At 48.1% G+C, this 27538-nt stretch overlaps 1 protein-coding gene across 2 annotated transcripts; it reads left to right on the forward strand.

The window, feature by feature from the left end:
• ccpg1 (cell cycle progression 1) lies at positions 1 to 27280 on the forward strand. 2 transcript variants are annotated; one of them, XM_084308936.1, is made up of 10 exons: positions 1 to 89; positions 4269 to 4344; positions 5503 to 5701; positions 6525 to 6595; positions 6916 to 7087; positions 8430 to 9116; positions 9313 to 9392; positions 20287 to 20415; positions 21652 to 22970; positions 25300 to 27280. In XM_084308936.1, the coding sequence occupies exons 2-10, from the start codon at positions 4291 to 4293 to the stop codon at positions 25508 to 25510; spliced, it is 2922 nt and encodes a 973-aa protein (XP_084165062.1). In that variant the 5' UTR covers positions 1 to 89; positions 4269 to 4290; the 3' UTR covers positions 25511 to 27280. The 2 variants fall into 2 exon arrangements, with proteins under 2 accessions (XP_084165062.1, XP_084165063.1); XM_084308937.1 differs by having other exon boundaries at positions 20290 to 20415.
• Positions 27281 to 27538: the final 258 nt, after the last annotated feature.

Consider the following 27538-nt stretch of genomic DNA (forward strand, 5'->3'; position numbering starts at 1 on the left):
CATTTCCCTCTCACGTCATCAACGTGTCGCTCTGCGGTGTGTTGTTGTTATTGTTGATGCCAAACTGAATTACTTTGGACACTCTGCGGGTAAATCTTCCTGTTTTATTTTTTAAGTGCAGATGTTTTTTTTTAACATGTTAACGTCAAATGATCATATTTGAACATATATGAACCTTGGACCAATCTAGCTAACGACGCTGCCGTTTGTAACAAAACAAAAACATTAGCTTGTTGTATTATAGCCCCGTTCTGTTGTCTGTTCAATCCACCGGTAACAGTAACGTGAGATTAACGTGTCGTTATGTCGCTAATATATCTGTTTATTCTGTCGTTGTGTCGCTAATATATCTGTTTATTCTGTCGTTGTGTCGCTAATATATCTGTTTATTCTGTCGCTGTTCGTTATGTCGCTAGTAATAGTTTATTGTGTATTATGTGGTATTTCCGTTGCGTGGTAACTAAACACAAACCGGGACTGTGATGCAGCCAACAAGTAGCCCCTCTAACCCTATCATTACACCTGTAGCCCCCTTTAACCCTATCATTACACCTGTAGCCCCTCTAACCCTATCATTACACCTGTAGCCCCTCTAACCCTATAATTACACCTGTAGCCCCTCTAACCCTATCATTACACCTGTAGCCCCCTTTAACCCTATCATTACACCTGTAGCCCATCTAACCCTATCATTACACCTGTAGCCCCTCTAACCCTATCATTACACCTGTATCCCCTATCATTACACCTGTAGCTCCTCTAACCCTATCATTACACCTGTAGCCCCTCTAACCCTATCATTACACCTGTAGCTCCTCTAACCCTATCATTACACCTGTAGCCCCTATCATTACACCTGTAGCTCCCTCTAACCCTATCATTACACCTGTAGCCCCTCTAACCCTATCATTACACCTGTAGCCCCTATCATTACACCTGTAGCTCCTCTAACCCTATCATTACACCTGTAGCCCCTATCATTACACCTGTAGCCCCTCTAACCCTATCATTACACCTGTAGCCCCTCTAACCCTATCATTACACCTGTAGCCCCTATCATTACACCTGTAGCTCCTCTAACCCTATCATTACACCTGTAGCCCCTATCATTACACCTGTAGCCCCTCTAACCCTATCATTACACCTGTAGCCCCTCTAACCCTATCATTACACCTGTAGCTCCTCTAACCCTATCATTACACCTGTAGCCCCTCTAACCCTATCATTACACCTGTAGCCCCTCTAACCCTATCATTACACCTGTAGCCCCTCTAACCCTATCATTACACCTGTAGCCCCTCTAACCCTATCATTACACCTGTAGCCCCTCTAACCCTATCATTACACCTGTAGCCCCTCTAACCCTATCATTACACCTGTAGCTCCTCTAACCCTATCATTACACCTGTAGCCCCTATCATTACACCTGTAGCTCCCTCTAACCCTATCATTACACCTGTAGCCCCTCTAACCCTATCATTACACCTGTAGCCCCTATCATTACACCTGTAGCTCCTCTAACCCTATCATTACACCTGTAGCCCCTATCATTACACCTGTAGCCCCTCTAACCCTATCATTACACCTGTAGCCCCTCTAACCCTATCATTACACCTGTAGCCCCTCTAACCCTATCATTACACCTGTAGCCCCTATCATTACACCTGTAGCTCCTCTAACCCTATCATTACACCTGTAGCCCCTATCATTACACCTGTAGCCCCTCTAACCCTATCATTACACCTGTAGCCCCTCTAACCCTATCATTACACCTGTAGCCCCTCTAACCCTATCATTACACCTGTAGCCCCTATCATTACACCTGTAGCTCCTCTAACCCTATCATTACACCTGTAGCCCCTCTAACCCTATCATTACACCTGTAGCTCCTCTAACCCTATCATTACACCTGTAGCCCCTCTAACCCTATCATTACACCTGTAGCCCCTCTAACCCTATCATTACACCTGTAGCTCCTCTAACCCTATCATTACACCTGTAGCTCCTCTAACCCTATCATTACACCTGGGTAAAACAGAGTCCATTCTCTGTTCACAAACAGTACTGTATTTGTAAATCTGGTATGTCATAAATGTATAGATGTAGCAGTACTGTCTATCTGTATGTCATGTATGTCATATATGTTATGATGAATTGAAAATGGGGGACCCTGATGTAAACAAGACGAAAGTCTTTCTCTGGTCTGCATCCCCTTAACAATTGTATGTATTGAGCCGTACTGTACTGTACCCATTCTGCAATCTGTTAATAAAGTTTTCAATCAATCAATCAATCCGACTGTGATGCACGCCAACAAGTCGCCCCTTTCGGGTCTGTGATGCGCGCCAACAAGTCGCCCCTTTCGGCGCTGTGATGCACGCCAACAAGTCGCCCCTTTCGGGTCTGTGATGCGCGCCAACAAGTCGCCCCTTTCGGGTCTGTGATGCACGCCAACAAGTCGCCCCTTTCGGCGCTGTGATGCACGCCAACAAGTCGCCCCTTTCGGGTCTGTGATGCACGCCAACAAGTCGCCCCTTTCGGGTCTGTGATGCGCGCCAACAAGTCGCCCCTTTCGGGTCTGTGATGCGCGCCAACAAGTCGCCCCTTTCGGGTCTGTGATGCACGCCAACAAGTCGCCCCTTTCGGGTCTGTGATGCACGCCAACAAGTCGCCCCTTTCGGGTCTGTGATGCACGCCAACAAGTCGCCCCTTTCGGCGCTGTGATGCACGCCAACAAGTCGCCCCTTTCGGCGCTGTGATGCACGCCAACAAGTCGCCCCTTTCGGCGCTGTAGTGCACAGAGTGAATACATCGTCCCTTATACCTCCATTGAAAAATCCTACAATTAAGTCTGTCTCGCTTTTCTCTATCAAAACGCTGAGGTGTCGCAAAGAAATTTCAAAGGTACTCAGTTTTTTGAGCACCTCATCTGTTGTTACCATTTCGAGTTTGAAGTCATCTTTGCGGACCCCTGGGTTTTTGTAGAAGGCTATAGGATGTGTTCTACCCCAAAATGCCCAGAGTGGGAGGGTAGTTTATTAACCAGTGTTGTGGCTATGTTTGTAAAGAAAATGTTTAAGTAATTGGCCACATCCAGCTTGTCTGTGATGAGTGTTTTCTGTCTTTATGTTGATGTTTGTAAATCTGGTTTTTAGTTTTTTACTGCAGCCTAGTTGGTTGTTGAGTAATTTCCAAAGTTCACAGGGTTTGTTTTTGTTTTCCTCAGCTTTATCATTGATGATTTTGCAGTTTGATCATCGTTTTTACATCGTTTCTTAGCCTGTTTCTTTGTTGTCCGAGTTTAACCACGTGGGCTTGGAGATCACTGTTGGAGCTTTTGGTAAGCTTTGACTGACTTTTATAAAGTTCAGAGCATTTTTTGTCTCTGGTTTTCATAGCGGTCAGTATCTCTGAGGGCATCCATGGCTCAGCGCGATTTTTAACCCTGGTGGTTCTTACTTCTTAGGGGGGCCATGTTGTTTAGTATTGATGAGAATTTGGTTTTGAATCCGAGCCATGTTTCTTCAACTAGTGTACCACTGAGCTCACATGACCAGTCTAGTCTAGGCTCTCCAGTTCTTGGTTAAAGGCCTTTTTTGTTTTAGCTTTTTGTGGACCAGAATATCATATAATGATCGCTTTTTAACCCGCATGCTATCACCCCTTTATTGGAGATCTTGGATATGTCAGAGGTCAGTATGAGATCAATGGTAGTCTATGTTGAATCACACACTCTTGTGGGATGGGTGATTAGCTGGCTGACACTGCAGATCACAAAACCTACTGAAGGACTTGAGACGGGTGCTTCTTTACGTTGCATATATCCGTGTTCCAGTCCCCAATACGACATAACGACACGTTAACGGTCCCACGTTAAAGTGTAAAGCTACCGAATATACCGTTTGTTAACGTTAACCATTTTATGTTTTATGTATGAAGGCGAATTATCTAACGGCCCATAAAAAAAGATTTCTGACAAACTTGTCAGAAAATTTTTTTTCTTCATCGATTTGGCGCTCCTTCAAGTTGTCAACATTTAGCAAACACAGTTCCGGTAGATTAGATTGCCTTCCAAATAAAATAAGATGCATACAATAACAATACATAATAATAAATCAATAATATAATAAAATAAAATACTAGGTCACCATACCAAGTTCCTCTCTTCCTGTTGTGCTTTTATTTTCTTCCTGTATAGCTCGTATTTCTGGTAGAACAAGGTGAGCTGTCAGTCTCTTGTAAAGCACCTTGTTGTGTCTATATTGCAGATCTGTTTAATGCCTGCCTGTCATGTCAGAGAGCGACACAGAGTCTTCCTGTGGGTGGACCGTCATAAGCAATGAGGTGAGTGTCAACTAGGGGAGCTACCATGATGTTTAATAAGCCTGCATTGTTGTTTGTTTTGTCAGCTGACAGTTATGTACAGCTGCCACTGGTTGACGGATTACACTGTTGAAGCAGTTTCCTCTGCCCCCACCGTTCACCTGTTCCTCTGCCCACACCGTTCACCTGTTCCTCTGCCCCCACCGTTCACCTGTTCCTCTGCCCACACCGTTCACCTGTTCCTCTGCCCCCACCGTTCACCTGTTCCTCTGCCCCCACCGTTCACCTGTTCCTCTGCCCCCACTGTTCACCTGTTCCTCTGCCCCCACCGTTCCTGTTCCTCTGCCCCCACCGTTCACCTGTTCCTCTGCCCCCACCGTTCACCTGTTCCTCTGCCCCCACCGTTCACCTGTTCCTCTGCCCCCACCGTTCACCTGCGCACACAGATGGAATGCACCTAGGGCACCTTGTGCATACTGTTTACTTTTACACTTACTCATAGTAGGCCTATATATTCAGATGCAAATTCTTTATTGCCTATATTTATTGTAACATATAATATAACAGATAGAGATAGGGCATACAGACCCTCAGTTTATTTTTCAAATTTTTATATTCAGATCTAATTCTATTGCCTATATGTCTTTCTACTATTACCCTGCCCATACCTGTACCTCCCCTCCCCCCTCCCCATGCTGCTATGACGCCTGAATTTCCCCCAAGGGGATCAATAAAGGAATATCTTATCTTATCTTACTTTGTCCAATTTGCACCAAACGTGACGCCCATGTTCGCTCCATGATAGGTAAGAAGTGTGCCAGGTTTTGTGTCATTTCGCCACATGGGGGCGCTATTCACAAAAGTCTCATGACAGGCATCTGCAGTTTGACACACTGATGAATATTAGTGTGCCAACGCCAAGGAGTGCATTCAGGAGAGAAGAGGGCAGTCGTGGGGGAAATGAATGGGAGACGATGTCGTTGTTGAAAATCAACAGCAATTCATTCATGTCATTGACGAAACTGACACGTAAGGACCTACAATTGTCTGTAGAAAAGCGATCGATTGTTTTCTAATTGGGCTCGGCACCAAAGTTTATCTTGACATAAGTTTGTGTTTTTTCCCCCAAAGTTTGATTTGGCTAGTTTGAATAATAATATAAATGTTTGTGTAAACTAGGGTTCGGACATCGAGCTCCTCGGGCCAGAGAACGGTCAGCAGGACCCCCGGCCCCTAGAGAGACCTCCACTGCAGGACCCCCTAGAGAGAGCTCCACAGCAGGACCCCCTAGAGAGACCTCCACTGCAGGAGCCCCTAGAGAGACCTCTACTGCAGGACCCCCTAGAGAGACCTCAGGACCAGCCCACCTCTCTAACTGGTAGGAGAACCTGGCGACTGTTGTTGTAGTGGCCGACTGTCATTCCTGGGTGTGCTGACAGTCGTCCACGATGCACCCGCTAATGTGCCTCTTCACGCTGTACCAAAGTTGTGATGTTGAATGAATTGAATGTCCAAAGTTGCCGCCGGTTCGGTTTACAGGGTTTATTGTTGTCCAAAGGTAAATGATAGTAAATGAAGGGTTAAACAGAACAGTCGTCAATTGCTCCGTGGTCAGTTCCAACAGTGAAACAGTAGCGTTTTAAGGTAAAACCTCGGCAGGTGCACAGGATCACAGTAATTACCTAGGCTACTTATAGAGGTGGTGAGCCCCCTAGTGTCCAAACATAAATAAGACAGTCTAAACAGTGTGTAGTTCTAATATATAATATAATATATATATAATAATAATATATAAATCCACCAAGTCGGTTTCTACCTCTACAGTTGTTTCTCATGATAATCATGATATTATTATGTCCCCACTTCATGTGGTTGCGGTTAGTGTGTGTGATGATGATGTCATCCTCAATTCACAGCAGTTGATCTTTATTAGGGGCGACAGTGGCTCAGGAGGTAGAGCAGTCGTCTGGTAATCGGAAGGTTCCTGGTTCGATTCCCGCTCCTCCGGGGCAGCGTGTCAAAGTGTGCTTGAGCAAGACACTTGACCCCTCACTGCTCCCGGTGAGCAGGTTGGCAGCACCTTGCATGGTCGCCTCCGCCGTCGCTGTGGGAGTGAATGGGTGAATGTGAGGATTTTCTTTTTGAAAGCACGTTGGATAAAAGAGATGTATAGATTTACCATTTATTACAATTAATTTCAGCTGAGCAGGTTGACGGGAGGAGTGAGCAGCTCAACGCCACACTGAGAGCAGAGGATGAAGCGTTGTCTGAGGTGAGGAGAACACCTGTCCTCTGGGGGGACAGACAGACAGACAGACAGACAGACAGACAGACAGACAGACAGACAGACAGACAGACGGCAGAGAAGACAGACAGACAGACAGACAGACAGACAGACGGCAGAGAAGACAGACAGACAGACAGACAGACAGACGGCAGAGAAGACAGACAGACAGACAGACGGCAGAGAAGACAGACAGACAGACAGACAGACAGACAGACAGACAGACAGACAGACAGACAGACAGATGGCAGAGAAGACAGACAGACAGACAGACAGACAGTGTGCTAACTTGAACATGTCCTCTGCAGGCTGGAGGCCGGACGGCAGAGAAGACAGTGTGCTCCTTCAGTGACTACTGTGACATCGTGAGCCTAGGAGACCTGAGGGAGGACGCGGTGGTGGACGAGGCGTCGGTCAGGGAGGACCTCTACCTCGGGACGTCCTCCAGCAGCCAGTACACCTTCACAGCTGCAGAGACAGGTAGCACTAGGGGTGCACCGATGTATCGGTCGGGTATCGGTATCGGCCGATAAGTGCCTTGTTGGCCTATCGGCCGATAAGCTCGAATGTGCCGATGGCAATAGCCGATAAATATCCATCAATTTGTGTAGCGTCAAGACAAAAAAAAAGTCAGTTGCGTCGCGACCTGCACAACGCCGCCCCCGGCCCACACACACACAAGCTACTGCATCAAAGTTACTACTTATGATTAACAAGGCATTCGTTTTGTGGCATTAACGTTATTATAGTTAGTGTTACACGTTCAATAACATCAGCATATTATTTACCCGAACGTAGCAAGCCCGCGTTCATACTAGCTCAGTTCCTACCGTTGCTCATATAGCCCTGAGTTTTACCCATTCTGCAATCTGTTAATAAAGTTTTCAATCAGACACATGTATAGAAAGGCTTTGTTTTATTATAACATTCGTTGCAGTAAAATCATTATGCCTTGTTTAGTCATCCTGCGGAGCTAAAAGCTAAACGTCGGCCGCGCCGCCGCGGGGATCTAACGTTGTTGTTGTAGACGAGCTCAGCTCTCGTCAAAATCAATGGCGGACAAAAGCGGAAGTAAAAAATGTATACGCGCTTGCCGATTGGTGGTAACAGCAGAGGCGGGTGCAAGTGGTGTGTGACGTAATTGGCAGAATCGACTGTCAATCAAAATTTCATTGGTTGAGAGCTCTGGTTGAGACAATAGTATCCAGCTGCAGCTCAGCAGGTAGACCATACTGGGAGAACTAGTATCTAGCTGCAGCCCTGCAGAACATACTGGGAGAGAGATAGTGCTATTTCTTGATGTTTCCTTTTTTTAAGTAAGTAAAGAGGCCTATGTTCATATTGGTGAGCACAATTTGTAACACAAAAAGAGAGACGTGTAGCCTATTTATTTAATATTTTATTTATTCATTTTATTATTATAATTATTTTATTTGTTGCCATGCAACTGTTTTTTTGAACTTCTGTTGGCCTTTTTCTGTAATTTTATTTTTTTAATAATAAAAAAAAAAATTATCACATTTGTTGTTGATTATAAAAAGTCTATAATTCAGACACAAACATTGCTGCTGCTGTTGCTGCTGAAGAAATAATATTTATTTATATAAAAGAATAATAAAGCAATGTCGATTCTGTTCCTAATTGTCTTTTTTTCTTGCAAAAAATAACCGATAAGAGTATCGATAAAACCATTAAGCAGTATAGATAAGAGTAGTAGTATCGATCAAATCCTAACGATACCCATCCCTATTGTCCATTCATGCATGACCTATTACTTTCCAAAACGTGACCCTCAGTATAAATGCAGTGTGTTTGGCTCCAGTGTTCCCAGGCCAGCAGCCCAGCAGCAGTGAGGAGCAGGAGGGGGAGCAGGAGGCGGGGGGCCGTGTCCCCTCTGTGCTGCGGAGACTCCCCGGCCAGCAGCCCAGCAGCAGTGAGGAGCAGGAGGAGGAGGCGGGGGGCCGTGTCCCCTCGGTGGTGCGGAGACTCCCCGGCCAGCAGCCCAGCAGCAGTGAGGAGCAGGAGGAGGAGGCGGGGGGCCGTGTCCCCTCGGTGGTGCGGAGACTCCCCGGCCAGCAGCCCAGCAGCAGTGAGGAGCAGGAGGAGGAGGCGGGGGGCCGTGTCCCCTCGGTGGTGCGGAGACTCCCCGGCCAGCAGCCCAGCAGCAGTGAGGAGCAGGAGGGGGAGGAGCAGGCGGGGGGCCGTGTCCCCTCTGTGGTGCGGAGACTCCCAGGCCAGCAGCCCAGCAGCAGTGAGGAGCAGGAGGGGGAGGAGGAGGAGCAGGAGCAGGAGGCGGGGGGCCGTGTCCCCTCGGTGGTGCGGAGACGCAGGCGGAGGAGGGACCCCACCTCTGTTGTGACGGAGGACGAGTCTGGCCACAGCGAGCGTGAAGAGGAGCCGGGACGGGCTGAGACGCAGGCGCCCCCTGGAGGCCGTGGCGGGGCCCTCAACAGATGCATCCTGCTGGCTGTCGTCGTGGCCATCGGCCTGGGCTTCGCTCATCTCTACGGTACGTGTGTTTGGAGCTCCCCCTACTGGAGAGTTCCCTTACTGCTAATAAGTAACATGTCCTTTCAGGCACTAAGGCAGGTAGTGTAGAGATCTTTAGACACTAAGTGGTTGGAGAGATCTTGGTTCTTCTTGAATGTCTCTTCTAGGACACGGTGAGTTCTCTGAGTGTCTAAATGCAGGGTTCTGTCCAACAGGCCCAGTCCAGACTCCAGAGAGGCAGAACACCGTGGGGGGGGTCCGAGACCTGTGTCCAGCACCACCTGCTCCCAGCAAGGTAACAACATAGATATCCAACATTGTATCCATGTCACAGTATTTCCTAAGTCACTTTTGGTTGCAGGGGGACGGGTTAGAGGTCTGCCAGCCTGAGGGGGCCCGACACCATGGACAGATTAGGGCTCGGGCTCCTTTTATTTGTCTCGCTTCATTTTACACACGCGAGTCGTGCACACACACACACACGTGTGCCGTCACGTCACGTAGTGTTTCCAAAGTAACAAGCTGTGGGCGTCCACCGCCACAAGGAACATTTTATCTTCATACGGCCCGCAAAGTCAACATGTAGCCGTTTCCATGGCTCACTCGGCCACTCCCAGGGGTGTAGTGGTGCCGGCTGGGGTGCATTTCGGACCCGCTGACATGTGGGGCATGTCTTAGCCTTTTCTTCGATGTTGCTGTCCAACCCGGGCCACCAAAAATAGCTACGTCCGACCTCTTTCATACAGACCATGCCGCAGTGTCCCGTATGAAGTTGTTGCAGCATGGACTTACGCAGTGAGAGAGGGATGACCACTCTTCTTCCCCAGAGCAGGCACCCCGCTTGAGTCGACAGTTCATGTCGTCTAGAGATGAAAGGCTTGAGCTCGGGTGTGTCCTTCATTCTCCCCCCCTTTATGATAGAGCCCATTACTTGTGCAAACACTGGGTCATTCCTAGTGGCCCTCCTCACCTCACCTGTTGCGCGGTGACTGGTGCATTTTCCACTTGACTGAAATAAAATATGTCTACCTGACTCTGGCCTGGCTTTGACACGGGTAATGGAAGTCTGGAGAGCCCGTCTGCGTTACCATGCAATTCTGACTTCCGATATTTAATTGCATAGGCGTGGGCAGACAGGAGCAATGCCCATCTCTGCATCCTGCTCGCTGCGAGCGGTGGGATGCCCACATGCGGACCTAGTATGGTCGTGAGTGGCTTGTGGTCGGTTAGGAGCGTGAATCGTCTCCCGACCAGGTACTGGTGAAATTTCCATATGCCGAACGCGATGCTTAGAGCTTCACGCTCTATTTGAGCGTAATTTGATTCAGCCTTGTTCAGTGTTCTGGACGCAAAAGCAATGGGTTTCTCTACCCCATCCAGCATGATATGGGAGATTGTCATGTGAATGAATGTACTGGAAGTACAATTGTGTGTGTGTCTCTAAGACCAGACCATATTAGGCGCTTGTGACAGAGTGGTTCTGTCACTGACGCCGGGGCAGCACGCACGCACACATGCACACAACATTCGCTCATAATCTACATTCATACATGATCAAACATGCATACATATCCATTAGTCTAGGCATACATGCATTTATACATACATTTATATATCCATTCATACATACATTTATTTATTGTTGTTGTGGTGTGTATATATATTTATTTGTTGTGATGTGTATATATATTTATTTATTGGGTTGTGTATATGTATTTATTATTATTATTGATGTATTGGTATTGGAGGTTGTTTTTGTATAATGTGTAGGAAACGGCAATCCATTTTATGTGTAGCACCTGTGTAGTTTGTGTTAATGAATTATGTGTGGCACCTGTGGAGGGGAGAGGGCAGGTGTCATGAGGGCTGCATGCCCAAGGTTCTGGGTTCTTGCCCTGCACCAGTTGCAACGTAGGTGACTGAGGGAAGTGCCGTATGTGTCTGTTAGTCTGTTTGTCTCTGTGTCGGGGCTTCACCAGACAAAGGTTGCTAAAGATGAGTAACTAGGGAAGTGCCGCACAGTAAGTGTCGTCTATCAATATGACGTTATTGTGGAGCGCATATGATAGACCAGGTAGTATAGGTTTTGTTATTTTATTAGTTTGTTTAAGTCACGTATTATTGAAATGTCACCTCTGCACCTGGAAGGCTGGAAAATAAAGACAACACCAAGACCATTTTCCCGACTACGCCATTGTTTGTGTGATTTCGGAGGGGAGAGGAGTAGAACCCCGTCACAGCGCTCATGCGCCGGAAGTAGTTAATTCCATGTATGCTACCGAAACAACGCTGTGTGTATGTGTCTACGAGAAGGATAATAAACACAACAACCTATGGAGTTAAAGCAGGTCGTCAAGAGTGTTTATTATATCGGTCATAACTTGAACATGGTGTCAGAAGTAAACCAGTGAAGATGGCCAAGTTTAACCCTCCCGACAACTTTGATTTCACTCGCCCAGAACTGTGGCCGGAGTGGAGGCAACGGTTCCAGCGCTACCGGCTAGCCACAAAGCTAGACAGGGAGGATGGAGCTGTGCAGGTTAGCACGTTGCTATATGCGCTCGGCAAGGAGGCTGAGCACGTTTTTAACACGTTGCATTTCGAGGAGCGGGAGGACATTGATGACAAGGACAACTATGTGATTGTGTTGGACAAGTTGAATCGTTATTTCACTCCGAAAGTAAACATTATCCACGAACGTGCTCGTTTTTACCTCCGCTCGCAAAAGAGGGGCGAGTCTGCGGAGGAATACATCCGGACGCTCTACGAGCTGGCCGAGACCTGTCAGTTTGGTCCGGTGAAGATAGAAAATATTCGGGATAAACTGGTGATAGGAATCCTGGATAAAGAGATGTCAGAAAAGCTACAATTAATGGCAGATCTGACGCTGGAGAAAGCTATCGAGATGGTGAGACAGTCTGAGCAGATAAAGGGGCAAATTAGCCAACAGGCTAGAGCGGGCTCGGGAGATGCTACATTCCTGAGTGAGGTCAGACACAATGCGCGCGCTGCGCCTTTCCAACAAAACAGAGGGCGGGGAAGAGCGCGGGGCAGTGGCGGCTTCCAAGCAGCAGGGCATCGCGATGGTGGTGCTACAGGAACGAAGTGTTTTAGGTGTGGAAGGGACCACCCGAACAACGTGCAGTGTCCAGCCAGGCAGACACTGCCAGAAGATTGGACACTTTGCCGTTGTGTGCCGCTCTGCAAGAGTGAATGAGCTGACGACAATGGAGCAGCAGGATGATAGTTACAGTGAAGGACACTTCCTTGGTGAGATAAAAACAAAATACCTCTACGTGACGGATTCCAATAGGCCATGGACTGTTGAACTGAACGTCTGTGACACTCCTCTCACCTTCAAAATTGACACTGGTGCAGACGCCAGTGTGATTTCAGATGACACCTACCATCAGTTCAAACACCTGCCCCAGTTATCCAGTGACTTCACAGCTTTCGACAGCCCCGGAGGTAGACTTGAATGTCTAGGACTGTTCACTACCACATATAAGTACAAGGGCCGGCAATATAAGTTCAACATCCATGTGATTAAGACAGCAAATGGCAGCAACCTGTTAGGCCGTGATGTTGCGGTGGCAATGGGACTGGTGAAGAGAGTGGAGGAGGTACAGGGCACATTCGGGGCGGATCTGGGCCTCTTGAAAATAAAACCTGTGAGAATATGCCTGCGGGACGATGCTGTCCCATACAGCATTAACACAGCGAGGAGAGTGTCTGCTCCTCTGCTTCCCAAAGTCAAGAAGGAGCTGGAGAGGATGCTCAAGTGCAGCGTCATAGAGGAGATCAGTGAGCCAACAGAGTGGTGTGCTCCCATGGTTCCAGTCCCCAAGAAAACTGATGATGTGAGGATCTGTGTTGATCTAAAACGACTGAACATGGCTGTGAAGAGGGAGAGATATGTTCTGCCCACCATAGATGACATATTACCAAAGCTGGCGGAGTCTCGAGTGTTCTCCCTACTCGACGCGGAAAGTGGTTTCTGGCAAATTCCACTAGAGAGAGAACAGCTAAACTGACCACATTCATCACCCCAGTGGGTAGATTTTTTTTTAAGCGGCTTCCTTTCGGGATCTCCAGTGCACCGGAGATCTTTCAGAGAGAAATGTCTCGGCTGTTCAGAGGCCAAGAGGGAGTGGAGGTGTACATGGACGACATCCTTGTCCATGGTGCAGATGATAAGGAGCACAAGGGGAGACTCCAGAATGTTCTGCGTATCCTGGAGAGTGCAGGTCTAAAGCTCAACGACAAGAAGTGCGTTCTGCGCCAAAGGCAGCTGAGCTACTTGGGGCATCGAATTGACAGTGAGGGCATCCAGCCTGACCCCTCAAAAGTAAGCGCCATCACAGAGCTACAGCCACCAAGTGACGTGCCAGGCTTAAGAAGGTTCCTAGGCATGGTCCATTATCTCGGGCGCTTCTTGCCTAACTTATCGGAAGTGATAAAGCCACTCAACGACCTGCTGAAGTGCGAGGCTGTGTGGATGTGGGACGCAGCACAAGACAACGCATTCCACAAGGTAAAGCAACTCCTCTCCACCGCACCTACACTGGCATTCTATGATGTAAACAAACCTACCATAGTGAGTTCAGATGCAAGCAGCTACAGGCTGGGCAGTGTACTGCTACAGAGACACTCAGATGGACTGAAACCCGTTGCATTCTGTTCAAGGACACTAACTGATGCTGAGAAGCGCTACGCGCAAATAGAGAAGGAGTGTCTAGCTGCTGTTTGGGCCTGTGAACGATTTTCCACTTACCTCTATGGCCTAGACAGCTTCATAGTCCATACAGACCATAAACCGCTGGTCCCTTTGATCAACAACAAGGACCTCGATAGAGTTCCCCTGCGGTGCCAACGATTGCTGATGCGTCTGATGAAGTACAACCCCATTGCAGAGTACGTGCCTGGGAAAACACTGACAGTAGCTGACACACTTTCCAGGCAGCCATTGTCTGTAATTCTGAGTGAAGTGTCAGAACTAACCTCTGATGTTTCAGCGTTCGAGGACGCAGCTCATGCAGCGTGGCCAGTGTCGCCATCCAAACTGGACCGGATCAAGCAGGAGACGAGCGTAGACTACAACCTTCTGGTGGTGAGCAGACTGATCACAGATGGATGGCCGAAGCACGTGAGCAGTGTACCAGCACAAGGCAAAGCATATCACCACTGCAGTAACAGCCTGTCATTATCAAAGGGTCTGTGCTGTACGGAGACCGCATCGTTATTCCTCACAGTATGAGGAAAGAGATACTCAACCGGTTGCATGACGGGCACCAGGGCATCACCAAGTGCAGGGAACGGGCACGCATGAGTGTGTGGTGGCCCGGGCTGGAGAGAGAGGTCCAGGAACTGGTGACGAAATGTCCCGAGTGCATGCAGGTCAGACCTACACAGAGGAAGGAGCCTCTGATTACAACGCCACTACCACAGAGGCCCTGGCAGGCGATCGGGGCGCGTGAATATTAAAGGCAACCAACTTGTGTTCAGCTTTTCGTTCAGCGTTTCTCTGATTGGCCACGTGACCGCCCTAGCACACGCCCTTTTCCGCTGAGAGACGCGGCAGAAGCGCTGGTCGAACCAACGCGCTGGTCGAACCAGTTCAGACAGAGGTGTTTATTTATATTAATAAACATATCTACTAGAAACACTGGTGTTCTGTTGTGTGACTTTACTAAACTCTTCCACCACATGACCGACATTTGACATACAGTACACCTCCTATCTATGTTGGGATTATGTTTGGTCATGACAAAACAATAAAAATCGCTACTGTTAGTGCCACCACCCACTTCAATGACAGAGCTCTCATATTTGCGAATGCATAAACTATATCTTAAATTATGGCGATGTGTCTAATATGGCTGTCGCGAAGTCATTGATAAGCGACAGCCATATTAGACACATAGCCATAATTTAAGATATAGTTTATGCATTCGCAAAATATGAGAGCGCTGTCATTGAAGGGCTTCCTACAACGGAGCCCGCTGCTGCTGCTGCTGGAGCTGAAGTGATGTACAGTTTATGCATTCGCAAAATATGAGAGCGCTGTCATTGAAGGGCTTCCTACAACGGTGCTGCTGCTGGAGCTGAAGTGATGTACAGTTTATGCATTCGCAAAATATGAGCGCTGTCATTGAAGGGCTTCCTACAACGGTGCTGCTGCTGGAGCTGAAGTGATGTACAGTTTATGCATTCGCAAAATATGAGAGCGCTGTCATTGAAGGGCTTCCTACAACGGTGCTGCTGCTGGAGCTGAAGTGATGTACAGTTTATGCATTCGCAAAATATGAGAGCGCTGTCATTGAAGGGCTTCCTACAACGGAGCCCGCTGCTGCTGCTGCTGGAGCTGAAGTGATGTACAGTGACGAGTGAATCTGGTAGTTGGTTGTTAAAAACGCGAAACATAATAACGTTACGCTTTCTAGTTCAGCGCATTTCATAACTGTATGGGCTTTGTTTATACTTCAGAGGTGATGTACAGTGACGAGTGAATCTGGTAGTTGGTTGTTAAAAACGCGAAACATAATAACGTTATGCTTTCTAGTTCAGCGCATTTCATAACTGTATGGGCTTTGTTTATACACGAGTGAATCTGGTACGAGTGAATCTGGTAGTTGGTTGTTAAAAACGCGAAACATAATAACGTTACGCTTTCTAGTTCAGCGCATTTCATAGCGCTCCACTGCTACCGCAGCTGAACACAAGTTGGTTGGAACAGCGAACACAAGTTGGTTGGTACACAAGTTGGTTGCCCGCGCTGCCGCTCGCTTGCTCCTTGGATTTCATTTGGGACGTGGGACGACTGCCGCTTGCCTGCGCGTGGGGGCAGGGGGTCGCGGCCAATCAGAGAAAAGCCGAACACAAGTTGGTTGCCTTTAATATTCACGCGATCGGGGCGGACATCTGTGAGTACGAGAAAGAAAACTACTTGGTAGTTGTTGACTATTATTCTCGCTACATAGAAATAGCTCATCTACCAAACATGAAGAGTGAGACCACAATTGCTCGTCTGAAAAATATCTTCGCCAGGTGGGGTTGTCCAGATGAGCTTCACACTGATAATGCTAGACAGTTCACGAGCAAAATGTTTGAGAGTTTCACTGTGACATATGACTTTAAACTCATCACCTCTAGTCCTCACTATCCTCAGGCCAACGGTGGGGCTGAGAGAGCAGTGCAGACTGCGAAGAGGATCCTACGGCAGGATGACCCGTTTCTGGCTCTCATGAGTTACAGAGCTACACCAATACAAGCCACGGGTGCCAGTCCTGCACAGCTGATGATGGGCCGCCAGATCAAGACGACGGTGCCTACAGTCGATAAAGTGCTGTTGCCTGTGTGGCCCGACTTCGCTAAGGTGCGTGAAGCTGACGCCAGGGCGAAAAGGAGCTACAGGCATGCTTACAACCGACGCTATGGTGCCAGAGCACTTCCGCCTCTCAGGCCAGGGCAGAGCGTGGCAGTGAAACTCGACGGTGAGTCCGGCTGGACGACAGCAGCAACAGTTCAGCAGCCACACTCAGCTCCGAGGTCCTATCTGATCCAGACAGACCACGGGACCTTGCGGAGAAACAGGCGCCACCTACGACCTACATTCCTTCCTGGAGAGGCAGAGGACATGCAGGCGAGCAAGCAACCATCGCCACCCCAGCTTACACCTCCGAGTGACGTCACGCCGCTCTGCACCCCGTCCTATCTGGAGCGGAGGAAAGCCATGGTGATCGACGACGACGACGTAAACGACGAGATCATCATCGGAGTTTCGGCTCTTGGAGGGGCCGTGTCACCTGCTAGGGAGCCTGTTTCCCCTGTTCGTGAGACTGTCCCGGCGCCGGCGGGGCCTGAGAATCGTCTTCCAGAACCAGCTCGGGTGACTTCCAGGGGCAGAGTCATCCGTCCACCTGGGAGGTTTAAAGACTTTGTGTGTTATTAGACATGTGGCTTGCCTCAATGGAGCAGAATAACCTCCGGCAGCTACAGAGGTGACTGGGTTGTCTACCCCATACCCTCAGTAAAAAAAAAAGAAAAAAGTAACACAATGTTTGTTTATGTTCTATTGTGACTTTCTCTGTTAAAAGAAAAGGGGAAAGGAAGTATTGTTATTATGACACTTTGGTTAATGGCACTTTTCTATTTATTATTATAGCACTTTGATTAATGGCACTTTTCTATTTAAAAAGAATTAACTGATTGATATTGTGGTTACAGTATTACCTTGCACTTCTAAGAGCTCAGATTATTTGCTCGTTTGAGAGGACACTGCACTAATTTTGTATTCAACAGTATACACTGTCTCTGACTCAAAGAAGGGGAGATGTCATGTGAATGAATGTACTGGAAGTACAATTGTGTGTGTGTCTCTAAGACCAGACCATATTAGGCGCTCATGCGCCGGAAGTAGTTAATTCCATGTATGCTACCGAAACAACGCTGTGTGTATGTGTCTACGAGAAGGATAATAAACACAACAACCTATGGAGTTAAAGCAGGTCGTCAAGAGTGTTTATTATATCGGTCATAACTTGAACAGAGATAACCGCCCCTACCCCGTATGGGGATGCTTCGCAGGCCAGCTGTATCGGCAATGCCGGGTCAAAGTATGTTAAGGCCTCTGACCTCAGCAGCACCTCTTTTGATGCTACGAAAGCCTTCTGGCACTCTCAGTCCAGGCCCATGGCTTCTCACGACAGAGCAGTTGGTGCAGCGGCTTCAGCGCTGTTGAGAGACCCTTCATCAATCGTCCCCAAGTATGAACGGAGTTGGCCCACATTTTGGGGGGCAGGAGCCTCCACAATGGCCTTAGTCTTTGAAGGAGCCTCGTGTAGCCCTGCAGCATCAATCACATGGCAGAGGTATTTGACGGAAGACTGAAAAAATTTATTTTTATTTGTGGACTCTCAGTCCATAATCCCGCAGCCTCTGCAGGGTCTCATCCAGGTTCCGAAGATGGTCTTTGTCATCCTTCCCAGTCACCAGGATGTCATCTAGGTAGCATGGTACCCCGGGCAACCCGCACAAGATCTGGTCCATCGCCCTTTGGAACAGAGAAGGAGCTGAGGTTATCCCGAACTCCAACTGTACAGCATTAGCTCCGTTAGCCCCCAGGCTCAGGGTACAGCATTAGCTCCGTTAGCCCCCAGGCTCAGGGTACAGCATTAGCTCCGTTAGCCCCCCAGGCTCAGGGTACAGCATTAGCTCCGTTATCCCCCAGGCTCAGGGTACAGCATTAGCTCCGTTAGCCGCTCAGGGTACACCATTAGCTCCGTTAGCCGCCCAGGCTCAGGGTACAGCATTAGCTCCGTTAGCCCCCCAGGCTCAGGGTACAGCATTAGCTCCGTTAGCCGCCCAGGCTCAGGGTACAGCATTAGCTCCGTTAGCCCCCAGGCTCAGGATACACGCATTAGCTCCGTTAGCCGCTCAGGGTACAGCATTAGCTCCGTTAGCCCCCCAGGCTCAGGGTACAGCATTAGCTCCGTTAGCCCCCCAGGCTCAGGGTACACGCATTAGCTCCGTTAGCCCCCAGGCTCAGGGTACAGCATTAGCTCCGTTAGCCGCTCAGGGTACAGCATTAGCTCCGTTAGCCGCCCAGGCTCAGGGTACAGCATTAGCTCCGTTAGCCGCTCAGGGTACAGCATTAGCTCCGTTAGCCCCCCAGGCTCAGGGTACAGCATTAGCTCCGTTAGCCCCCCAGGCTCAGGGTACAGCATTAGCTCCGTTAGCCCCCAGGCTCAGGGTACAGCATTAGCTCCGTTAGCCCCCAGGCTCAGGGTACAGCATTAGCTCCGTTAGCCGCTCAGGGTACAGCATTAGCTCCGTTAGCCCCCAGGCTCAGGGTACAGCATTAGCTCCGTTAGCCCCCAGGCTCAGGGTACAGCATTAGCTCCGTTAGCCCCCAGGCTCAGGGTACAGCATTAGCTCCGTTAGCCCCCAGGCTCAGGGTACAGCATTAGCTCCGTTAGCCCCCAGGCTCAGGGTACAGCATTAGCTCCGTTAGCCCCCAGGCTCAGGGTACAGCATTAGCTCCGTTAGCCGCTCAGGGTACAGCATTAGCTCCGTTAGCCCCCAGGCTCAGGGTACACGCATTAGCTCCGTTAGCCCCCCAGGCTCAGGGTACAGCATTAGCTCCGTTAGCCCCCAGGCTCAGGGTACAGCATTAGCTCCGTTAGCCACCCAGGCTCAGGGTACAGCATTAGCTCCGTTAGCCCCCATGGTACAGCATTAGCTCCGTTAGCCCCCAGGCTCAGGGTACAGCATTAGCTCCGTTAGCCCCCAGGCTCAGGGTACAGCATTAGCTCCGTTAGCCCCCAGGCTCAGGGTACAGCATTAGCTCCGTTAGCCGCCCAGGGTACAGCATTAGCTCCGTTAGCCCCCAGGCTCAGGGTACAGCATTAGCTCCGTTAGCCCCCAGGCTCAGGGTACAGCATTAGCTCCGTTAGCCCCCAGGCTCAGGGTACAGCATTAGCTCCGTTAGCCGCCCAGGCTCAGGGTACAGCATTAGCTCTGTTAGCCCCCAGGCTCAGGGTACAGCATTAGCTCCGTTAGCCCCCAGGCTCAGGGTACAGCATTAGCTCCGTTAGCCCCCAGGCTCAGGGTACAGCATTAGCTCCGTTAGCCCCCAGGCTCAGGGTACAGCATTAGCTCCGTTAGCCGCTCAGGGTACAGCATTAGCTCCGTTAGCCCCCAGGCTCAGGGTACAGCATTAGCTCCGTTAGCCGCTCAGGGTACAGCATTAGCTCCGTTAGCCCCCAGGCTCAGGGTACAGCATTAGCTCCGTTAGCCCCCAGGCTCAGGGTACAGCATTAGCTCCGTTAGCCGGCCGGCAAAACAAACGTCCTCCACTTCCAAAGTCCAACTTTTCTTTCGACCAAGGATGCAGCGCAGTTCCGTCGTCCTCGTCGCCAATTTGTTATATCTGATCCTGGTCATATAACAATGATAAATCACTCTGACACAGGGGTACTCAGTAGCGAGGCTTTACTTGGTAGTAGGCAAAAACAATAACAACACCAGGTGCGCAATCGCAATGTACATATACAAGGTGAGTATGGCAATCGCCCTGGGACAAACTTAACCCAATACATAACGGTGATGTTTGAGGTTTCAGACTGTATGCTAAACAGAAGCCAGAGGTGCGTGTCTTACTGCGGTGCTTGTGGCGTGATGTGTCCCAGCAGGATGTGGCTGAGAGCCTGAGAGGAGGCCCAGGTGCGGAGCATGGCGTGGTGCCGTCTCTCGTGGGGAAAATGGAAAGGATGAAGAAGGAGAACCAGCAGCTGAGACTGAAGCAGGTCCAGATGCAGGTAACCTGAAGCACCACAGGAAGCTTGTTTCTGGAAAGATCCAACTCCTCCACTGCAGACATAGTGTGTGCTAGGGATGTCCCGATCCGATCACGTGATTTTCAGAAGATCGGGATCGGGGGGGGGGGGGGGGGGAGGGAATCGAGAGTAAATTTTTTATTTTTTTTTTATTCAACAAACATGACCATGTTCACGTCTTAAACTCATACTGAGGCCTTCGTTTTGGTTTTAAATTACATCTTGTCACACAGAGCAGAAGAATTTGCCAAAACAAACGCATTTCCTTTGATTTACACCGTTGCACGACAGTGACGTGTGCCGAAAATAGCAGACCTACAAGCTCACAACGCGTCGCTCCCGCAACACCGGCAGGTTATGTCCACCTGATGACTCGGAGCAGCTAGACAAAATGTCAGAAGTTTGGAAGCATTTTAAAATTGAAAACGAAGCCAGTCCAATAGTCAGTTGCAATGTTTGCAAGGCGGACATTCCGCACAGAGGAAAGAACAGAGCTGCGTTCAACACGACCAATCTAAGAGCGAGCAAAGGAATGGGGAGGCCAAACAGCCAAACAGCTGTATTGATTGCAATGCCTCGCTTGAATGAAGTTAACGTTCGCCTGGATAACGTCAACATTCGCTTTGTGAGGATTATTGTCGGTGTTTCAGACCAAAATGGAGCAAATCGAACACTGTGAATGTATACTAATGTGCAAACAGATTGAAACTTTGAATAGTTCTCGTATGAAGCACATTCTCAGGGACTCAGGGTGAATGTAATGTGAGCCACCACGCTCGAGGGGCTATTGAGGCAACAGAGGGGCTTGTCTCGCTTCGCCAGTTTCTGCCAAAAATGCGTCAAATTGGTTACTAATGTGAAAGATCGGATCGGGAAAGATCGGTATCGGCAGATACTCAAAATCACATGATCGGGATCGGATCGGGAGCAAAAAAATGCGATCGGGACATCCTTAAACGTTACTGGTACCAGCTTGACTTCGATGAGCTAAAACTCCTTCCTCTGCTCATAGTGTGTGAACGTTACTGGTACCTGTAACAGCTTGACTTCGATGAGCTAAAACTCCTTCCTCTGCTCATAGTGTGTGAACGTTACTGGTACCAACTTGACTTCAATGAGCTAAAACTCCTTCCTCTGCTCATAGTGTGTGAACGTTACTGGTACCAGCTTGACTTCAATGAGCTAAAACTCCTTCCTCTGCTCTATTTCCCCAACAAGGCCCAGAAGGACACGCTGGTAAAGCAGCTGAGACATAATGCAGACGATAAGACTAAGATGGAGTCTCAGCACAGGAAGCTAGCAGCCGAGAACCGGCTATTGAAGAGCTCCCTGGAGCATGGAGAGAAGTCCTTGTCCACCTTGCAGGAAGAACTGAGGAACCTTCACTCTCAAACGGCAGACCTGGAGGAGAGGGGAGCAGGGGCCGACTCTGTACGGTCCGAGAACCAGAGGCTGAAGGAGCACCTTGAAGAGGAGAAGCGGCGCGTTCACAACGCCCTAAGCCAGCGGGAAGCCTTGATGGTTGAGGTCCAGACGCTGAGGACGGAGATTGACGAGGAGAGGAGCGTTAAGGATCAGCTGATGGCAGAGTTGGAGCAGCTGAGCGGGGACAGCGTTGTGACCGGAGGAGACACCAGTCCGGAGATGGAAGCGCTACGGTCTCGGCTGATGGAGCTGGAGGAGAAGCTGGGTTTTGAGCAGCAACGGTCTGATCTGTGGGAGAGGCTTTACGTGGAAACAAAAGAAGAGAGAGCCAAAGGAGACACTCAGTCTACAGTTCAAAGAACCAAAGAAGGCGTGCTACTAGGGAAGGTCAAAGAGACCTTCAATGCCGTTAAAAACTCTACCAAGGAGTTTGTGCACCACCACAAAGAGCGGATTAAGAAGGCCAAGGAGGCTGTGAAGGAGAAACTGAGGACATTCTCTGATTCTGTCAAATCGACCTTCCGCTACTTAAAGGACTCAGCCTCACCGTGGGTTCGCCAGCCTGGAGGACCTCCGGACAGGAGGTTCCACGAGAAGGAGGAGGCAGAAGAACCGTGGCAGCACAAAACTCACAAGCCCCCCCAGAGTCACCAACATAAACCCACCGACGACTCTTTCCAGGGTCATCATAATACGCGGAAGTCGGGACATAAAGTTCAGGAAGATGGAGACAGAGCCGGCCGCGGGGGCGCTCCCAGGGGGTGTTCCGAGGTGTTTGAATGTGCCTATCAGGAGTCCACCAGCCTCTTCAACAGAGCCACCGAGCCCATCAGAGCAGACGAGTTCACCCGGCTCCTCCAGAGCTACCTCCAGCAGGAGGTGGACCACTTCCGCCACTGGAAGGAGCTGGAGAGCTTCGTCCACAGCTTCTTCCTCAACGGCGTCTTCATCCACGACCGGATGCTGTTCACGGACTTCGTCCGCGGAGTGGAGGTCTATCTGGAGGGCATGCATGAGTACGGAGGCCTGGATGACCACATGTTCCGCGATCTTCACGATTATGTCTACAGGCACTTCTTTGGAGATAGTTACTCGGAGCGCCGTGGGCCGAGGTGAGCCTAGTCTTTTGTTCCACATTTTTACTAGTGAGAACTGGTACTTGTTGTAGGGCTGGGCGATATGGCCAAACAATTAAATCTCAGATTTTTTCACACGTCCACATCCGATTTACGATTTTAATTTTTTTCTCTTAAAAACTAGAAACACCAAGGAAATCATTCAAATAAGCTTTGTTTTTATTTGACACAAAAATGTTCAAACCAAGATGAATTTCCCTATTGGGATTGAAGTGCAAACCTAACTTTCACCAATCTTCGCTTTTTTTTTTTAGGGAAAATCTGTTTTTAGAAGGCATCTTAAACCCTTTCACTACCACAATACAGAATGTTAACCCTTTACTATCATACTACAGATGGTTAACCGTCTGTAGTGTGATAGTAAAGGGCTATTGATTGATTGATTGATTGAAAAGTTTATTAACAGATTGCAGAATGGGTACAGTACAGTACAGCTCAATACATACAATTGTTAAGGGGATGCAGACCAGAGAAAGACTTTCGTCTTGTTTACATCAGGGTCCCCCATTTTCAATTCATCATAACATATATGACATACATGACATACAGATAGACAGTACTGCTACATCTATACATTTATGACATATCAGATTTGCAAATACAGTACTGTTTGTGATACAAAAGTGTCCAGAAAAGGAGCGTATATACATTTGGCATAGAAACTGTACATTGGAGGAGGTTGGTTGGGTGGGGTGGGGTTGGGTGGGTTGGGTGAGGGCTGTACATTGGAGGTGGGGGGGAATTGGGAAGGGGACACACACACATTTTACACTGTACATTGGAATATTGACAAAGCCTTACTTGGTCATTTACTGTACAACTAGGTTAGGACATTTGTAGGGGCCAGTTTCGAATTGCAGTCTCACGTAGGTGTTTTTTGAGAGTGTTTTTGAAGGTGGGTAGTGATTCACATTCCTTTACAGCTTTAGGCAGGGCGTTCCACATTGATGTGGCATAATTGCGAAACGTGTTTAGTCCCTTGTTTGAGCCGAATCTGGGTTTTACATGATTTGTGGAGCTCCCTCTGGTGTTGTGATCGTGGTATTCACTGACCTTTGGGAAGTATTTTGACATGTACATGGGTACCTTGGTCGCGTAGTGTATCTTGTAGACCAGGCCCATTGCAAGTTGCTGTACTCTGTCGTCTACTCTAAGCCATCCTAGGTTGTCAAAGTGGGCAGGGGTGAGGTGGGTTCTAGGAGTCAGGTCTAGTAGTAGTCTGACTAGCTTGTTTTGAGATGTTTGTAATTTGTTTTTTAGTGCCTTTGAGGTGCTTTGGTACCATGAGGTGCAAGCATAGTCGTAGTACCCTTGAATGAGTGCTCCTGCTAGAGTCTTCAGGGTATTCTTGTTTACCAGAGAGGAGATCCGGTACAAGAAACGCGTTCGTTGGTTGACTTTTTTTATTACATTGGATGCCATTTTGTCACAGGAAAGATTAGCCTCTAGGATGGAACCCAGGTAGGTAATTTCATCTTTCCTTGTGATAATATTGTCACCCACTGTAACCGAGAAGCCGTCGGTCTTGCTGAGTTTGTTATTTGAACCGAAGAGAATGGACTCTGTTTTGCCCATGTGTAATGATAGTTTGTTGTCGGCGAGCCATATGCAGATTTTGCCTAGTTCCGAGCTGAGGGCTTTTTCAACCTGTAACTTGTTCTTGTCAGAGACCAGCAGGGCTGAGTCGTCCGCAAACAGGAACAAGTTGCAGTCACAAGCTGATGACATGTCATTTGCATAAATTAGGAATAGTAGCGGTCCTAGTATGAGCTAACCTTCTGTAGTGTGGTAGTGAAAGGGGTTAAGATGCCTTCTAAAAACAGATTTTCCCTAAACAATTAGTTGGGAGTTCTGGATCTGGGAAAACATCACTCATGCCGATCCCTAATAAATATGTACACTAGCTCATGGCCTAGCGAGGCCTTTCCAGAACTTCTTTAAGCTCCTCAGACCTTCACTCTTATTCCACGTGACACTCCACAAGCACTTTCATCTTCCAGATTGTCAGACTTCCCTCAATCAACACACATTAAAATACAGATAACCAACTCCTTGGAACAACCTACTTCCATCACTGCAGTCGACATCATTATTTAAAAATGGACCTTAATTAGTAAATATTTTATAACACTTTATAACAATTTATTGTAATGCATTAATTGATATTAAGGGGAGATATCTTCATGTTTCTCTTCTATCCTCTCCTGCACAATGCTTTCACTTGTTCTTATTGTTATTGTATTCTTATGTATATGTGCAAATACAGTGAAAGTGAAACGTGTACTTTGTGGTTTAAACTGCGCAGTGGGCCTGTGGCGGAGACTGCAGAGGAGCGGAGAGGAGCACAGCGGGGAGGAGCAGAGCAGGAGCGCAGGCAGCAGGGGGCAGTGCAGCAGGGAGCCAGACCCCGACCGCACAGAGGGAGGAAGGGGAGCAGCTCAGGGAAGGACACTGACAGACGTGGGGCCGATGTCAAAATAGAATTGGGCCCGATGCCTTTTGATCCAAAATATTGACAACTGTGTTTGTGCAGCGGCTTGCCCTGATGATGTAGTAGTGCTATTTTGGATTCTCCTTTTGTGGAAAACCCCATTTAAACGTTTAACTTTTTGTAATTTTGCACAATAATCGATTGCAAATGAATGTTCTCTAGCTTTCCATGTTTAGTGAAGCAATCTTGACTAGGCTAGAATGGACTTTGTGGCATATCTAATCTTGTACACAAAGGAATGCTATGGCTACAGTTTACTGTTAAATTACTGTCAAATTACATTAACACTTTCACTGCCCAAGCTTAATTCCTTTTTACCTCCTTGAATGCCCAGCACCACTTCAATGTTAACGTTAATATCGCCTAATCTCTGTTTTAAATTATGGCTATGTGTCTAATCTGCCCGTCGCTTATCAAAGACTCATTTTCCAGTCAACATTGTCGTAGCAGATTGTTTTTTTATCGCTTCATTTCCGTTTTCTAGCATTTTGAAAAGCACTCGTTTTCATGGAAAAATTAAGACATTCCATGATAATCGCCCTTTACTGGAATATTCTAGAACGTTGTCATTTTTCGGCCTATTTATGAATCGTTTTCAAATAAACGCTCGATTATCGATAGTATATGTGTACGCATGCATGCTCTGGCCGCGAGCTGAAAATCGCTTCTCCTATTTCCTGACCGCTCGCACAGTCAATCAGCCATATCACATAATCACATAAAAGCTTATATCTCCGTGAAAACGAGTCTGATTATCCTAAGACTGGTAACATAGATTCCTTACCTGAGATCAGATGGTATCCAAATGGATTATTCCAATTCCTGATCGGCATTCGAAAAAATCGATCCTTTTATTGATTCACCGCGTATACTGTAAAAACACATAATCCCCGCTGCTCTGAGGCTCCAGAGTGGAGCTGATCGACCCCGGCTGCGTGAGTGAGAAGTAAAATGTGGAGTCAGGGATTTTTATTCTCATTCATTTTCATTGAGTTCAATCCAAAAGGGTGAATTACCATCTGGGAGACGATAGGGGGCGCTTTTTTCACATCGTGAGCGCCTGGAGTGGCTGAACGGTAGACTCGGTTGATGAAATATGATTTCAGATCCCTAATAAAAAAAATAAACGAGAAAATACGAGAATTCTCGTGAGTGGGCATTCAACCCGCGGGGGGTAAACCCGAGAAAACTTGGGTTGGGCAATCAAAGTGTTAAGCAAGAGCAATTATATGGGAATAGTTATATGGAGCCAAATTTAGCATATTTTGACGGATAATACCAGCTGTATGATATGCACAACTAAATATTGTTGTGACAAAAATACATTTATGAATATGTTGAAACATGAACCTCAGTCAGTCTTAAGACGATCAACATGCTCCCCCCCCCCCTCCTCAAAATGATGATGATGATGAAGAAGAAAATATCTGGACTCATATCCTTCAACCAGGCGATTGTCGAAAATGAGGAGAAAAAACACTGTTGTGGAAAGTTAAACTCGCACAAGTAGCAAAACCACTGAGAAATATATTTCTTCATGTTTTATTGTGGATGGTTCCAGCCCCACTAATCGCTGATTTTTGTTTTCACACATGCGTAATATTTAGAATTTGGGGTCTGGTTATCGAGCATTGCAACCCCCCCCCCCCCCCCCCCTCTGGACCAATGATGTTTCAGCCCCCAGCTTGTGTTGTTCCTGACCAACAAAAGTGCTGCATGTTTAACCCTTTCACTGCCACACGACAACCGGGTTAACCCTTTCACTGTGACAATACAGAAGGTTAGCCCTTTACTATCACACAACCGACGGCGATGCTCCATCATTAGCTCCGCTGATGCGGAGCTAATGATGGAGCATCGCAGTCGGTTGTGTGATAGTAAGGGTTAACCTTCTGTCGTGTGGCAGTGAAAGGGTTAACCAGGCTGGTCACTTTAGTCATCAAGTGCTTGTTTTAACCCTTGTGTGGTGTTCTCCTTTAACCCTTGTGTGGTGTTCTCCTTTAACCCTTGTGTGGTGTTCTCCTTTAACCCTTGTGTGTTTAACCCTTGTGTG

This window comes from Notolepis coatsorum, assembly GCF_963971535.1.
Source record: "Notolepis coatsorum genome assembly, chromosome: 2".
NCBI classification, from domain to species: domain Eukaryota; kingdom Metazoa; phylum Chordata; class Actinopteri; order Aulopiformes; family Paralepididae; genus Notolepis; species Notolepis coatsorum.

What these genes read in the sequence shown, in the direction of transcription:
- ccpg1 (XM_084308936.1), top strand. Translation starts at nt 4,291, where the DNA reads ATGTCAGAGAGCGACACAGAGTCTTCCTGTGGGTGGACCGTCATAAGC. An exon ending in GGACCGTCATAAGCAATGAG is followed by an intron (nt 4,345 to 5,502) that starts GTGAGTGTCAAC and finishes TGTGTAAACTAG; the next exon opens with GGTTCGGACATCGAGCTCCT. An exon ending in TGAAGCAGGTCCAGATGCAG is followed by an intron (nt 20,416 to 21,651) that starts GTAACCTGAAGC and finishes TTCCCCAACAAG; the next exon opens with GCCCAGAAGGACACGCTGGT.